The sequence below is a fragment of the Caenorhabditis briggsae genome, assembly GCF_000004555.2.
Source record: "Caenorhabditis briggsae complete genome, chrI, whole genome shotgun sequence".
In the NCBI taxonomy this organism is placed as follows: domain Eukaryota; kingdom Metazoa; phylum Nematoda; class Chromadorea; order Rhabditida; family Rhabditidae; genus Caenorhabditis; species Caenorhabditis briggsae.
The window spans coordinates 5,302,866-5,317,569 of record NC_013489.2 but is presented as its reverse complement, the minus strand read 5'-3'; the positions used below and the strand labels follow the sequence as shown (position 1 = coordinate 5,317,569).

The following is a 14,704-nucleotide window of genomic DNA, read 5'->3' as shown; positions in this document are numbered from 1 at the left end:
CTAGCCGACGATGCAAGTATCATCTTCGAAAACACCGGAGATCTTCTCAAAAGTATGAAGAATTTCGCTGGTAGCGTCGGAGAGCAGGAAAAGAAGCATCCATACGGAAAAGGATCGAGTGCTGCAAGAACTTATGGTGGTGGAATGAAGAACTCAGCCAGCGCATTCACTCGTTCCGGAGATCAATTCGACAAGTTGTTCGCTGCTTGCTCAGCTTTCAAAGATCACATCAACTCAGCCATTCTTGCCAAACTTATTAGTTTCAAGGATATCGAATGTAAGGATATCGATCAACATATGACACANCTGACCCTCGGAAATCGGGGGTGAGTTCAAATTTCGTCTCGTTTTCCTATTTCTTTTGCTTTTTGTAGTGTTTTCTCGTTGAAACTCGGTATTTTTCGCTTTAATTTTCTAAAAACTGGCATAAAAACCTTTAAAAATGCTCGCGCATTTCCGTTTGGTCCGTTTTCCAGTCGAAAATGCGAAAAATAAGTGAAAACTCGTTTCGAAGATAGTTTTGAAGGTTTCGTTAGTTTTTGCTTCGGAAAATAACAAATATAGCCTTTCTGGAGTTTTAACATGGTAAGTTGGTAAGTTCGCACACTTTCTGAAGCAAAAACCATCGAAAGCTTTCAATGTTTTCGTTACGTTCGCGAAAATCGCTTCACCGACACTTCGCAAGTGTGCCGTTTCGCAATGTTGATGTTTCGAAAGTTACTGTAACACAGAAGAAATACCGTTTTTCTCAATTTGTGTCTGGCTTTTCAAAACCTGTCAGTATTTAAAGTTTTTTCGAGCATTCATTGTCGCTGTGGCAAAACGTCACACTTGCGAAACTTCCCACTTTCGAAGTGTCTACTTGAAAAATGTCGCGGCACATTAAAATCAAACGATTTTCCTATTACATGCCAGTTTTTTGTGTTCGAAGTTACGAATTCTTCTATTTTCCTTACGAAACTCATAATATGAAATCAAAGCGAAAAATACTGTTCAATGAGGAGGCTTTCTGAAAAGCGAAAGAAATTGACATCGAGAAACGAAACAAGAAAGAGAACGAGAGGAAAGAAAGTTAATTTTGAATATTTGGAGTTGAGTTTTCATGAAGTTCGAAGTTTGCGAAAACATAGCAAATATATCGGGAGTTCTGTTTCATACAGAACTTTTGATTTCTTATGTGTTTCGCTGTTCTACTCATGAAAGTTGCACTTTGAATGAATCGGAGTTATTTTTTCAACAACAATACACAATCCACAGAACTATTAGTAGAAAATGCTATTACGCATTGTGAGTGATCAGAATACCCTGTATGAATAGCATTACAACTGCTGAGGAACGGGCCGTTCTTGAGGCGCAATATCTGGCAAACGGACCGTCGCCGGCGCGGAAACTGGCGCGGCGTTTGTTCTTTATTTAGCAGGTGCCGCCCCGGCGTTCGCCCGTTATCCAGCAGTCGCGCCTGGCCTGTGTGCTTGGAAGGCATCCATGCTGACCATTACACCACGAACGCGGCGAAACAGAGACATGTTGTTTGCAATGACTACGGGGAGTTTTAAGAGAGATACTGCATCCAAACGGCACCGTGCCGCGTTGAAAGTGCCTTTGGAACACCACACCCGTGCCCCTAGCAAGCATGTGGCGTGCCGCTACCGTGCCGCTGCCGTGCCCTTTCTTGAACCACCTGCGCATATCGTCTCTATCCATAGAGTTTCGAAAATGTTGCGAAAATAGCTTGTCATTCATTTTCAGAAATTTTTGTACTTTTCACCGTTTTATGGCATTTGGTTTTGTTTTTCTAGGCTTTCAGGTGGAAAATCATGAAATATATTTGTGCCAAAAATTTGCTGAGTAGAATTCGGTGAAAACGTGTCAGACAACTTCCGATGGATTTTCGGGAAGACAATTCGTCCAAAGAAATGTGAGTTTTCATCCAATTAATTATGTAAATAATCTTTAAAGTTCTTTCAGAAACACCCTGCCAAGCCCAACGCCAATAAAGCTGGAGAAGAGGAGTAGGAAAGGTACTTTCATCGAAATTCGACATCTTCGACACAATCTTCTCTACAGATTTAAATGATCGTTTTTTCTTTTTTTTTTTTGTTACTCTTTTTTTTGAATTTCTAATCGAATAAACTGTTAAATTTAAAGAAAATATTAAATTAATTGAGCCAATTTTGGGGAAAGAATTTCAAATAACGGCACACATGAGCACGGATACGGCACGGCAACGGCACGCAAAATGCATGCGTGCCCCGACCCCCCGGGCACCGGTGCCCCAAGTAGCGGCACATATGCCAAAAATTTGCTGAGTAGAATATGAAGTATACTCTTCTCAAACTCACTAAGTTCAACTGAATTTGGAGTCATAGCGTCCATGGTTCCAACATCGACCATCCACGTTGCAGTGTCTATAGTGCTCATACTCTTGAATACTGGTTTGACCAATTTCGACACTGACAAGAATCCTTTAGTAAGATCTGGCACAGGAGTCAGGAATCTGCCGACAAACCAGGATCTGGAAGTTAAATTTTTTTATTTGGAGTGATTCAGAAAGATTACCCATCTTTCAAATATCCGATTCGATCTACAATGTAAAGACAGGTGGAATTATCTTTCGGGTCTGGACATTCGATTGCTCTGGAAATAAAAATAAACATTGTTTTCAGATTTTTCTGCTATAGAAATTACACAACTCGGTTCTGTTGATTCGCAAAAATTGTTCCCTGAACCTGATCGAAAAATTCATTTTCACTCAATTCCTTGTCTTTCATACAGTAGTTTGCTGCTTGAATAGTCTGAAAAAATTTTAATTTTTAATTATCATTCTGGTACAAAAAAATCGGAGCTGTGGCCGCGGACGAAGGTTCCACAACGACAACTACCGTAACCTAAAAATATTGTCTACGTTTTCTGTCCAGACAAGACGGAGAATGAAAAAAAAGTTTGATAGCAAAAAGATGGTCAAAAAATTCACGAAAATCAAGATATGAAATCCGGGAAATTAACATATACGGTAGTTGTTGTGGGACCTTCCGATTTTCATGTACCAGAAAACAAAAATCAAACTTACAAGAAACAGAGCAGCCAGAAGAGCAACCGACTTGAGCATGACTTTAATTTTCTGAAAGATCCTATTACAAATGGGTGATCCATGATGACAATTCGTTCATTTTTTTTTCTCTTTGTCAGCGTGGAATCAGGTCCAAAAAATAGTTCAAAAGGTGATTCAGATTATTGCATGCGAGAGATGGGGATTAATGGGTCTACTGTTGATTTTTTATACTGTGTTTCAAAAACAAATAGGATGTTCTAAAATTCAGTTTTTCTTGCCTTTCTCGAACAAACAATAATTCAGTTTTTTTCAATTTGATAAAGATGGTACAGTAATTTGGGTTATTGTTAATTTCGAAAAAAGTTCGAAACAACTAATCGGTTCCCTAATTAATTTGTCTTACCTTCAACGGAATGCTCATTTTCAATTAACAACGAGAAGAAAATATTTCCAGTATTTTTTAAACGTGGTATGCAAAACGGATAATTCCAACTTTAAACACGTAGCTTACCTTTAAATGCATTCGTTTACAAGTTGGAAGACCAATAGTACTCATTTCACTTTTCTTCGAAAACTGAATGATAGAAAATATGGAAATTTCTTCCCTTTTCCTCAATAATTCGATTTATTGTCTTTCCCTTGATTCTTTCTTTTTTTATCACCCGTTTCCTCGATTATTGTCATGAGAAACTGCTCTTGTAGAAGATATTTTTCAGAAGTCCTTTATACATAAATATCATACACATTCTATTTTATTTGTTGAAGATTTATATTTTATTAATAAAATACATTTTTATGTTAGTGAGTCATATCAAGATCTGGGTTTCTTCCGTATCAACCTTAAAAGCCGCATAATTAAATACTCCGTGACCTATGTGCGCAACGTCATCTCACATACAGGCGGTGACACGTTTGGGACGTGGATTTTCTAGCGAGTTCTTTTTCTAGTAAAGTGCCTTACTCCTGACTGAAATTACGGTTCACAGAGTTTACCGTATTCGTTCTTTGCTGTTTTCATTGTTTTCGAGTTCTTCTTTTCATGAATACAGAGCCTGTATCGTTTCTTTTAGGGCTCTTGGTGTTCCTTTATGCTTGTCTTGTAGTGGCCTTTGCCACGACTTCTTTTGGTTTGTAATAAGCTGGTTTTTGTTGCAAATCGTCTTCTTTTTGTCGTTCTTTCCGTTCTTATCGTCTTCTTTTTTCACACACCGTTTAGTTTAGGTTTGAGTGGCGGGTAGTCAATCCTTAGCTACTCGTCCTATTCTATCGGACCGTTTTGGAAAGAGTGGTGAAGCAGGCAGTCCCTCGCTAAGCTATCTTTAAGCTTTACGAGTATTGTGAGAAACTTCACTGAAAGATCTACCGACAAAGAGAAGGGTTCCCTTACTATTAACTTTGAGCTAATTTTTCTTGGTTCCTGTGAAAGATATCAAAAAAAGATATCCGGGAACCGAGTGCCATTTTTCTCGTGAACTCATTTTTCCAATAGCCAAATTGTGTGACCCCCGTGAAAACCTAACGAAATGAGAGCAATGTACACAATTTAGAAAAATGAGGGAATAATCAGTATTAGTTTCCAACGGTCAAGTTACAGGATCTTGCAGGATCCGCTTGGCTTCCAGAGGACGGCGTCCAAGGCAGACTTCAGGATTGGTGTGATTTGATTCAAGGTGACAGAAAACGCAGAGTGAAACGAAAGGTGAGAAAATAGGAATTGATAAAGTTTCAAAACTTTTAAGTTGTAGGGGATGCTCGGACTCCAGGACAATCTTCAACAACTACGGGGACAGTTTGCAGAGCTCAGATTGGCACGATTCGAATCAGGACCACATATGCAGCGGAACTAAAAGAAAGGTGAGTAAATGTAAATTTTTTGAGTTTTCATATTTTCCCGGTTACGGAAATCTTATCTTCGGGGAAGTCTAGAATTTGGAAAACTAAAAGAATCGGTATTAAGCTAGAGATGTTTGAGTTTCAGAAACTGGTTGGTTTCTTGCACCACCTTCCAGGGATTTGAGGACATTATCAGGATTGGCAGGATTCACATCAAGATGACAGAAGTACCGGAACAAAATGAAAAGTGAGAAAAATTTTATTCGAAATTACGGGGCTACGGGAGTTGAAATTTCCAAAAATTGCTACAATTACGAAAAATTACTATTAATAGAATGGTAGCGAAAATGATTTTTAAAAAGTCATAAATATGTTTGATTTCAGGATCCGAATGTCACAGGAGAAAGGATATCGAGTCGCCGTCGTGATGTCAGAACTCTGTGAACTTTTTTTCCTTGTGATTTCTTTCTTTTTAGCTTCTTTTGCGCGCGGTTCATCTTTCGGCTATGATTTTCAGTGATGTCGTCGGGTTGTTGAAAGCAGGACACGGACAGTCCGTTATCCGTTGTCCGGCCATTTTTGACTGTTCTCCGTTATCCGTGTCTGTTGTCCGTTGAAAATGTTTTTGTTCGTTGTCTGTAGTCCGTTGTCCGTTTACCGGTGTCCGTTGTCCGAAATGTCTGCGTCCGTGCATTTCTGGTTCGTAGTCGTAGTCTTTGTTCTTCCAGTTTTTTTGTGTCTGTCCTTCGGTTGGTGTCCTTCTTTGTGCGAAAATTTTAAACAGCTTGGGAAACGTATTCGGACAGTGTGTGGTATCTTAAATAAAATTTAACAGAAAACCGGAAGCCTAAAAATGTTTCAATAAATTTAAAAACTGAATAAATTATCTTTCCTGGACGTTTTGTTTTCACTTAACTTCAGTGTTTCTCTGAACTGTTCAAAGTTGGAATCATTGATTATGATTGTGTCCGATGATTTCAACTGACATATGGATGTCCGAACTGTCTCATCACACTTCTCGAGCAGAATATGAGAATCTGAGAATATGAGAATTCAGAACTTCAGAATTTTAGAATCTCAGAATCTCAGAATCTCAGAATCTCAGAATTTCAGAATTTCAGAAAGTGTTTTGCGCATGAGATAATCCTGAAAAACGAGTGTTAAATCTGGAAAAATTAAAAATTATTTGGTAAAAATGTGGTACTGTAAATAACCCTTGTGAGAGCTCATATTACGATTCTGATTAGTTGAAACCGGTTCAAGCATGTTTAAAAGTACCATTTTACCAATTTCAGAAAATTCTCAAAAGACCTCATAAAAAGTACCCATGTGAGGAAATCTCTTTTCCAGAAAGCATAATTTTCAGAGAATTTGTATTTTTACAAAATTGGTTCATTCCAGTTAACATCTTCCAAATGATAGAAAATAAACAGTTGCTTGGAATTCCTTTATATAAGTCTTCGAGGAAATGTTTTCTCCACCAACCCACACATTTTTTATTCAAAAACAATTCTTCGTCTGTTTTGTATCTTCCCAATACCACAAATTCTAAAATTCCCTGCTATTATCAGCTCCTCGTCTCCCTATTTTCCATTACTCGAGCAGCAAAATTGGCAAGTTTTTTTTGAACGAAAACAAGAATAACTATACAACCAGTTGGTGAGGAAAAGAAACCGAAAACAAGAAGGTTGTCATGACATTTCTCTATTTTTCTATCCATTTCTCCCTATTCCCTTCTATTCCCTTTCAACCGGAAATCAACGGACTTACAAACCCTCACTCCTTCAATCCCCCATGTCCTTCTTCTTCTTTTTTTTCCATCTCTTTCTTGGTTTTGGGACCCCTTTTAGTGCTCTTTCTTGCAGTCCGTTTTGACTTTTCCTCCCCAAAATTTGTCGAGTTTTTTTTCTTCTGGTGACATGTTGCTGTCTTTGGTTTGCATAAGTTATGTGACATCTTGAAAATAGTGTGTAAGAAGTAGAGACGCCAGAGAAATGGCGGAGGGAAACGTCGAATTGTGAATGAGCAACCAAAAGGTTCTCTCCATGCTCCCGAGGAGGTTATTCATGACCAGATTTGCACTCAATTCAGAAGAAGAAAAGTGTCAAGATTTCAATTCTTTTGTTAGGTATACTGGGAGTGTCTCTCTATTTCAATAGGTTCTGCTTCCGTTAGATTCAGAGAAAATTTTTAGATTTCTCGAAAATAAAAGTTTTCAAAGCTTTTCCAGCAAAAACCGAGTTTCCCAGAATTAGACTTGTTTTGTGAGTAATGGACCAGAATCATTATGAATATTCGATTAAAAAAAAACCATTGGTCCGAATTCTTCTTTTCGAAACATTTAGGAAATTGTTCAGATTTTTAGCTCAGCAGGCAAATACGGTTTTTAGGAATACTAGAGTAGGTTTTTCATAAAGGTTTTTCGTGTAATTTTGGCAACATATGCATCGGGGAGAAAACTACCTTGAGCATTCTCGAAGGCCTCTACATTTTAACTTTGAACCAATTTATCTCGGTTCCTGTAAAAGATATGAGAAAGTGGTCAAATGATAAATTATTAATTATAAAGTCACCAATATTTTATTAATTGACAACTTTTTGATATCTTTCACAGGAACCGAGGTATATGGACTCAAAGTTGATGATTCCGGTTTTTTGCTGTCGTCCCGTTAATTTTTTTAAATTTGTATTTTGGGAATTCATGATGAAAGTATTCCTAAAGAACCATTTGATAGCAAATAACTAAATATTCTTGCTGATTTCTAACGATTTCAGGCAACAAAAAAATAATTCAAACATATTTTAGAAACCTAAACTTTATCATTTCTTATTTATTTTGGAGTCTGATTTTTAGAATTTATAAACCAAATGTGATAAAGAACCACCATATTTATATATACCCCAAAGTAATCTACACTATCTCATTCTCATTTTGAACCCAAGAACCAACTGGACACAGCACAAAAAAGTGGTTTCGGGAGAGGGGACGGAGAGAGCGAATGGGGTGGGAAAATGAGAATAGGTCTCAAGGGATCTTCTTCTTCTCTTTCTCCTCTATCTCCAGTTAAACTCTATTCTCTAATAGCTCCCAGAAGTCAAGTCTCTTCGTCTCTCTTCTTCTTCTTTTTACTCTTCCTTCTTCTTCTTCTTCTTCAAGTGAGAGCATCTCTCTGCTTTTCCCTCTTTTACTCTCATTTTCCACCAATTTTCGCCTCAAGGCAAGAGGAATACAAGCAGAAAAGAAGAAGAAGAAAAAGAAGAGCTCTTCCTTTCTTTTTCTTTCTTGTTTTTTTTTTCTATTTCATTGCACACCTATATCCTAATTTGAATTGAGTGTACAAGACCTTTTTTGTCCACTTTAAGATTCATTTATTTCCCATTTACCTCTCTTTTTCTCTCTTCATTTTTCCTTATTTTTCCCAGGGAATCTCCCTCTTCCTCGTATTTCAAATGTTGTTGACCACTAGTGTTCGTTCCTCTAGTTTCATTTTCCTGTTTTTTTTTGAATGAGAACAAGTGCGATCGGTTTTTCCTCCTAGAACATCAAGTTTCAGAAAAAAACTTTCTGAAAAAATATCTGGAATGTGATCTGAAAAAAAAACTCCACTTCTGAAATTGATTCTTCAATTTCCAGAAACAAACGTTTTCAAATTTTGTTTCAACTTTCTTCTGATATTCTCAAAGCTCATAAATCACTTTTTTAAACTCTAACTCACCTGAAAATTTTCAAATTTCAAGATTTTCAGTATGAAAAACCTATTCCTAATCACATCTCTTCTTATTGGCAGTGTGTTAGCCTTGGCTGGAAGAGGTAAACCAACCATATTCATATTTTTATTGATACCCTAAACCCATATCAATACAGGCTCCAAATCTGCGCTTGTTCTGGTTGCCGCTCGATCCACGGAAGCCCATCCAATTCATGCAACTGATCCAATCACCATTTGGTGTGCTCCTGATAATCCGCAAGTCGTAATCAGCAAAGCCACAATCATCCGACTCCGTGATAATGAGAAACTTGAGCCAACACTGAATCCAACCAAAAAGAATGCCACCTACACTTTTGGATCTCCGTCTATCAATGGTGAGTTGAAACACAATTGAAACGTTTTTTTTTTCTGAGACCTCGAGCTTCTGCGGAATGGTCATTAATTCTCACAAGAATATTAGACTAAAAACGCTAGGCATCAGATCGTGGATATTCTCATGTCTTCCGGTGAAGCTAATGTCTGCGGAGCCACTTAACTTCTGTCTGCTCATTTTAGGATGTGGTTTTTGAAAGCCAACTTCTAGAAAAGTATTCAAAATGGAATATCAAAACACAAGTGTTCAGTTTATCATAAATCTCTGGATTTCGTAATTTTTGACGACCCCGATTTGCGAAATTCCGTAAATTGCTTTCAAAGTACCGATAATTTTTTGTAGTTTCGAAAAATCTGAGATCTCAATTTTAATGAATCTGAAATGTCATAATCAAGTGCTGTGAACGTTTATATGTGTTGAAATCTAGAGTTTTGAAATCCAAAATTTTTCAAGAAATGATTTTTTTATATATCGCAAAATTTCGAAAATTTCGAAAATCAGAAATTCGGATATTTGAAAACTCGAAGCTCTGAAACTCAGAGAGAAAGATACCATATCGGTAAAATTTGTTATCTTTGCAAAATCCATATATCATAAATTACATGATACAGTACTCGTAAGTTATGAATTTCTAACTATTCCCATCTTCGAAGTCTTGAAATTCAAAAAAAAAATGTTTTAACATTAAAAATCCTAGTCGTTAATCACTGAAGCTCCAGATATCTGAGATTGTACATTTTGAGGATCCAAAATTTTTATTCTAGAAATTCTAGACTCCCAGATATTCCGGATTTTTGAAACATAAAAATCACAGTATCCGAATTTCTCTATACAAAATTAAATTTTTCTATAAAGAGCCCTTTATCGATAGAAAAAGTATGTTGTCCGAATTTTCCTATAAAACCTGTAATAGAAGAGCCCTCTAACTTCAAACTTTAAGCCAATTTATCTCGGTTCCTGTGAAAGATATCACAAAGTGGTCAACTGGCAAAATACTGATGATAACTTGATAAACACTTTGTCAGCTTGCCACTTTTTGATATATCTAACTGAAATTGAGATATATCGGCTCAAAGTGGAATCAGATGTTTGTGGCGTTCTATTAGAGTGTTTGCGGTATTTCGATAACAGTTCAGTTGACTTTTGCACTTTTATAGTTTTCATATTCGTATCTGATTTCAACCACAGAAAATCATCTGGAAATGAGTGAAAGTGGTTCTTCTTCTCCTCCTCTCTCAAAAACCTAAAACCTAACATCTGTTTCTCTCTCATTTCTTATTGTTATTGCAGACGCCGGCGAGTATAAATGCGAATTGGAGACACCACACGGAAAGATCAGCCATCGGGTTTCCATTTATTGTGAGTAAAACGGAAAGAGAATTCAGGGGGGAGTAAAAGATGAGGGGTCAGGTGACATTCTGTGAGGAATGATGAGTTTTGAAGAAACAGAAAATGAAAAAAAAGATTATTTACAGCCCGACCGATTGTTCATTCCCATGAACATTTCACTGAACATGAAGGGCATGAATTCCATTTGGAGAGCACTGGAACTACTATTGAGGTTTGTTAATCTGGCAATCAGATCATTCTGTAATTGGCCGATAGTAGTGGTCAATCAGAATATCAAATAGAAATCAGTCGATTCAGAAATTGGAAACTTGAGGCAGTGTCTTGATTTGGAATAGTATAGTTTCGAAAATCGGAATATCTCAATCGAAAATCGGAATATCTCATTGCTCCGAAATTTTTGTTTTTGAAAAAAAGTTACATAATTTACTATCAGTTTCGAGAAAAAATAAGGAAAATATCGGAAGAAATTCAGAAATTCGTAAATACGGAGATTCGAAAACTCAGAATTTTGGAATCTCCAAAGTTCCGAAATTCGGAAATTTGAAAATTTAAAAATTTTTATGTACGGAAAATAAAAAATTCATTCAATTAAAAATTGAAAACTGAAATCTCGGATTCCGAAAACCCTAATATTCAAGTTTTACAAAAGTAAAGCAGAAATTTTGAGATTTGAAAATTAAAAAATTGGAGAACTCGAAAGTTTAAAAATTCGAAAGCTCAGAAACTGAGAAATTCAGGAATTCCACAAATCTGAAACTCAGAAATGCATAATATCATAAAGTCCAAGTTCGGTAATTCGAAAATTCATAATTTGGTGAATCAGAAACTGAGCAATTAGATTTTTGAGACATTAGGAGATTCGGATATTAAAAAATTGAAGTTTGAATGTTTGGGAATTCAAAGCTTCCGAAATCTAGTTTTCCGTATTTCAGTTGTCTTTTAAGAGTTTCAAAAAAAATAAGAGATTCGAAAATTCGATAATAATCGTTTTCATGCTCCATCTTATCTTTGAATTTTAACAAATTTTCAGAAAGGAGAATCGGTTTCGTTGACTTGCCCAGTAACTGGATATCCAAAACCAGTTGTCAAATGGACAAAAGATGGAGCACCACTTGGTATTTCAAAACTCTCATGAACCAAAAATCATTAACATTACAAATTTTCAGCTCTGAGCAGTTCTGTTTCAATGGAAGGAACTACTGTTATCCTATCAAGTGTCAATTACACGGACGCTGGAACTTACTCATGTGAAGCTGTCAACGAGTACACTTTGAATGGAAAAACAAGCAAAATGTTGTTGGTTGTGGATAAAATGGTCACTGTCAGAAGTGAGTTAAATGGCTTTTAGACTTTTATGAAACTTTCGGAGTACTTGTACTTTGAGCTCAATTATCTCGGTTCTTATTGAAGATATCGAAAATATGTCAACTGATAAAATATTGGTGATTTTATGATAAATATTTTATTAGTTGAAAAAGTAATCGTATCTTTTACAGAAGTCGAGATATTTAAATTTGAATTAAAAGTGTAATGTGGCGTTCTAGTAGAACATTTACTGTATCATTCTGGTACAAAAAAATCAGAGCTGTGGAAGAGAAACACCGGTGACCGTAGTTCCACACAACGAAAACTACCATAACCTAAAATATTTTGTTTTTCAGAATATATTTTCTCGATTTTCGTGCGTTTGCAGTAAATTTTTTCCGACTTCTTTTGGGAAAATCAGTAAAAAACGAGAAAATTAAAACTGAAAACATTAAAATTAGAAATTTCAGGTTACTGTAATTGTCGTTGTGGGATTTTCGGCCATCTGAATTCCTTCAAATTTCAATATTTAAAAAGTCGAATTTTCAGGCGAATATCAATGGGTGTATCCACTGGCTGTCATTGTTATCACTCTGGTTCTGTTGACTACTATCATTATTTTCTGCGAATGGCGCAACAATCATGCTGCACGTAAAGCCTGAAAAACTATATCCAGTGAACCAAGCCAGGCTTCCGTTTTAGGCCCAATACATTTTTTTTCTTCTTCTTGCTCACTCATTTCTTTTTCACCCTTTTCTACGGTGTAAATACAGTCTTCCCAATCTTTTTTTTCAATGTCATTATTGTTTCTTTTCTTTTCCATATTCATACCTCATAGCGCCTTATGCCTCTGCATTTTTATCTCATTTTCAATGTCCCAATAAATACGAAGAAACGAAAATAGAACAAAAAAATCATGCAGCAGGAGGGTTTTCAAGAAAATTGGAAACGGGACAGACCAGAAAAAAATAAATCGGGAAAGAGTGAAGGAGAGGGAAAATAAAAAGCTATTATCTACAGAACATTTTCCAGATTTGTTCAGAGCGATGTAAAACGGGGAAAATGAAATGAATTGCAGTGCAAACCAATGGAGCAATTCCTGTTTGGAAGCAACAGCAATAAGGAAAACAGAAAAAGATAGGGAAGCGTTGGATGGATGGAAATGTGATTTCATTGTGACTCTTGACGTTGAAATGATTCTAAGCAAGAAATAGCCTTTTCATGATAGTGATTATGATTGAATTGGTGTTGTGAAAAATATAAAAAATAATAAAAGCTTGGATTAGGAGGATTACTTATGGGATTCCGAGATGAGTGATAAAACAACGGACACAATGTGTACGGGATGAAAACATGGAAAGATGATGTTGACAGAAATTGAGACATTCTTGACGACAGTTGATTACAGTAATCTCTTTTCCTTCTTTATTCGTTTGTGGCAGATGGTGAAGCAGCATCGTGATGCTGAAAAATTTTTTATTGGCACTGTGGAACTAGAAAATTATCGAGAATCTCGGAAATGACCACAAGCGCCGCCTATCAACTTCCAGACGAGTCATTTCGATCATTACGACAATAGTTATCAGAGAAGGAGAGAATAACTGTTCTCTTTCACTAAACGCTTGTTTATCAGCTATCTATTCATTGTTTAACTTTCTACCAAACAGCTTTAGTCCTTTTCCTATTGAGCGCACAAATCAGAGGCTGTCAGTTAGCTAACAGGGAAGTCAATATGCTCGCTCCCCCGTTCTCCTCATCCCCTTTTTTCTCCTGACTATTTCTCGCGCCTAACAGTCTAACTGATTTTTGTTTTTTTTTCCGGGCGACGATTCTGGTGCCACTCCAAAAAAGTTCGAACAGCATCTCTCACCTGTACATGCGGCGCTGGACTCAGCTTGCAATGCACACTTGGGTTGATAATCGACGCTTTTCGCTGAGGAACTGTGTCCGGACGAGGGATCTGGAAAAATTCGATCGATGAACCCTGAATTTGAAGAACCGTACCTGCAAATTGTCATCATCACTGTTTCGCTCAGAACTTGGACGATTGGTCTGCTGCGAAATCGGAGAAGCCGATGGAGATGGTGACGTAGCAGGAGCCGGACTCTTTTGAATCGCAGCAGGAGGTGGAGCTGGCGGTTGTGGGCCGCCTGCAAGTGGATGAGGCTTCGATCCTAATCCGGTTCCAGCCTTCGACTTGTCCATTGCGTAATCACCAGAATCGAAGAACTTCTGAAAGAAAGAACGGTAGAAACTACTATCTAACTTCGATTCTTATCATCTCATTATTAATGTGGGAGTATGGAAATGAGTCATTCTTCCGTTAATATGTATACGAACTCACCCTCTGTTGTAATTTTTTCTGCAAGAAAGAGCTGGCCGGTCGAGCAGGAAGCTTTCCAGTTGCGGCCAATTTGCCCATCAGTTCTTGTTCTTGCTGTTTTTCAGGCGACAATGCTCCGGTGGCGATCTCTCCACTGCTTACGGCTAACTCTCCTGCTTCTCCGCGCATTGTGACGATGAGTTTTGTTTTCAGGGGCACAGCTGAAAATGAATGGAAAGCGCTTGTTGTCCGACCCTAGTTCTGAAATGAAGACTATTGTAAAAAGAAGTGAAAAACTCAAAGAAAAAAGTCAGAGAATGTACTATGAAAGCGAAAGACATCGGTTGAACTATAAAGCGAAGTCCTTTAAAAACGGAAAAAATGAGTGAAGATGTGGATGATTTTGAACAAATGATGTTGAAAAAAGAACTCGTGCTGATCATCGGTGTAGGGTGTATGAAGAGGAGGCCGACAGAACATGGTAGAGAGGAATTGAAAACAAAAAAAAACATGGTGTCAGACACTGCGTTGTCTGTTTTTAGTCATAGAATCGAAAGCAACACATTTCTCGTCGTTTGTCATTTTTCGCTGGTCGAATTAGAGAGAAACGGATTTGGGCAGCTCTACTCTTTACCCTACAGATTTAATTTGCTATAACGGCGCTTTCATCATCATTCGCATCACAATGTGACAGCAAAACAACATTTGAGTAGGGGAAAAAGGACGGAACCTTTTATTGTCTATTCAAAATAATCGCG

The 14,704-nt window shown here is 37.1% G+C and overlaps 3 protein-coding genes across 3 annotated transcripts in view; 2 read left to right on the top strand and 1 right to left on the bottom strand.

The window, feature by feature from the left end:
* The window catches only part of CBG03837, a gene marked incomplete at both ends in the record, with an annotated part of 6,585 nt that extends 2,398 nt beyond the window's left edge, over positions 1-4,187 (top strand). The window contains 2 exons of the mRNA XM_045244952.1: positions 5-277; positions 4,123-4,187. Of these exons, the coding sequence (XP_045092496.1) occupies positions 5-277; positions 4,123-4,187 (338 nt within the window). The remainder of the gene's footprint in view (positions 1-4; positions 278-4,122) is intronic.
* Positions 4,188-8,632: 4,445 nt separating this feature from the next.
* Positions 8,633-12,285, top strand: Cbr-zig-1 (the record flags this gene model as incomplete). Its single annotated transcript, XM_002639230.1, has 7 exons — positions 8,633-8,696; positions 8,751-8,969; positions 10,259-10,327; positions 10,444-10,529; positions 11,349-11,433; positions 11,485-11,646; positions 12,173-12,285. The coding sequence occupies 7 exons, from the start codon at positions 8,633-8,635 to the stop codon at positions 12,283-12,285; spliced, it is 798 nt and encodes a 265-aa protein (XP_002639276.1).
* A 763-nt stretch (positions 12,286-13,048) lies between these two features.
* On the bottom strand, positions 13,049-14,135 carry Cbr-ensa-1 (the record flags this gene model as incomplete). The annotated part of the gene is made up of 4 exons (XM_002639231.1): positions 13,049-13,087; positions 13,494-13,583; positions 13,628-13,855; positions 13,968-14,135. 4 exons carry the CDS (start codon positions 14,133-14,135, stop codon positions 13,049-13,051), a joined length of 525 nt encoding a protein of 174 aa, XP_002639277.1.
* Between the last annotated feature and the right edge of the window lie 569 nt (positions 14,136-14,704).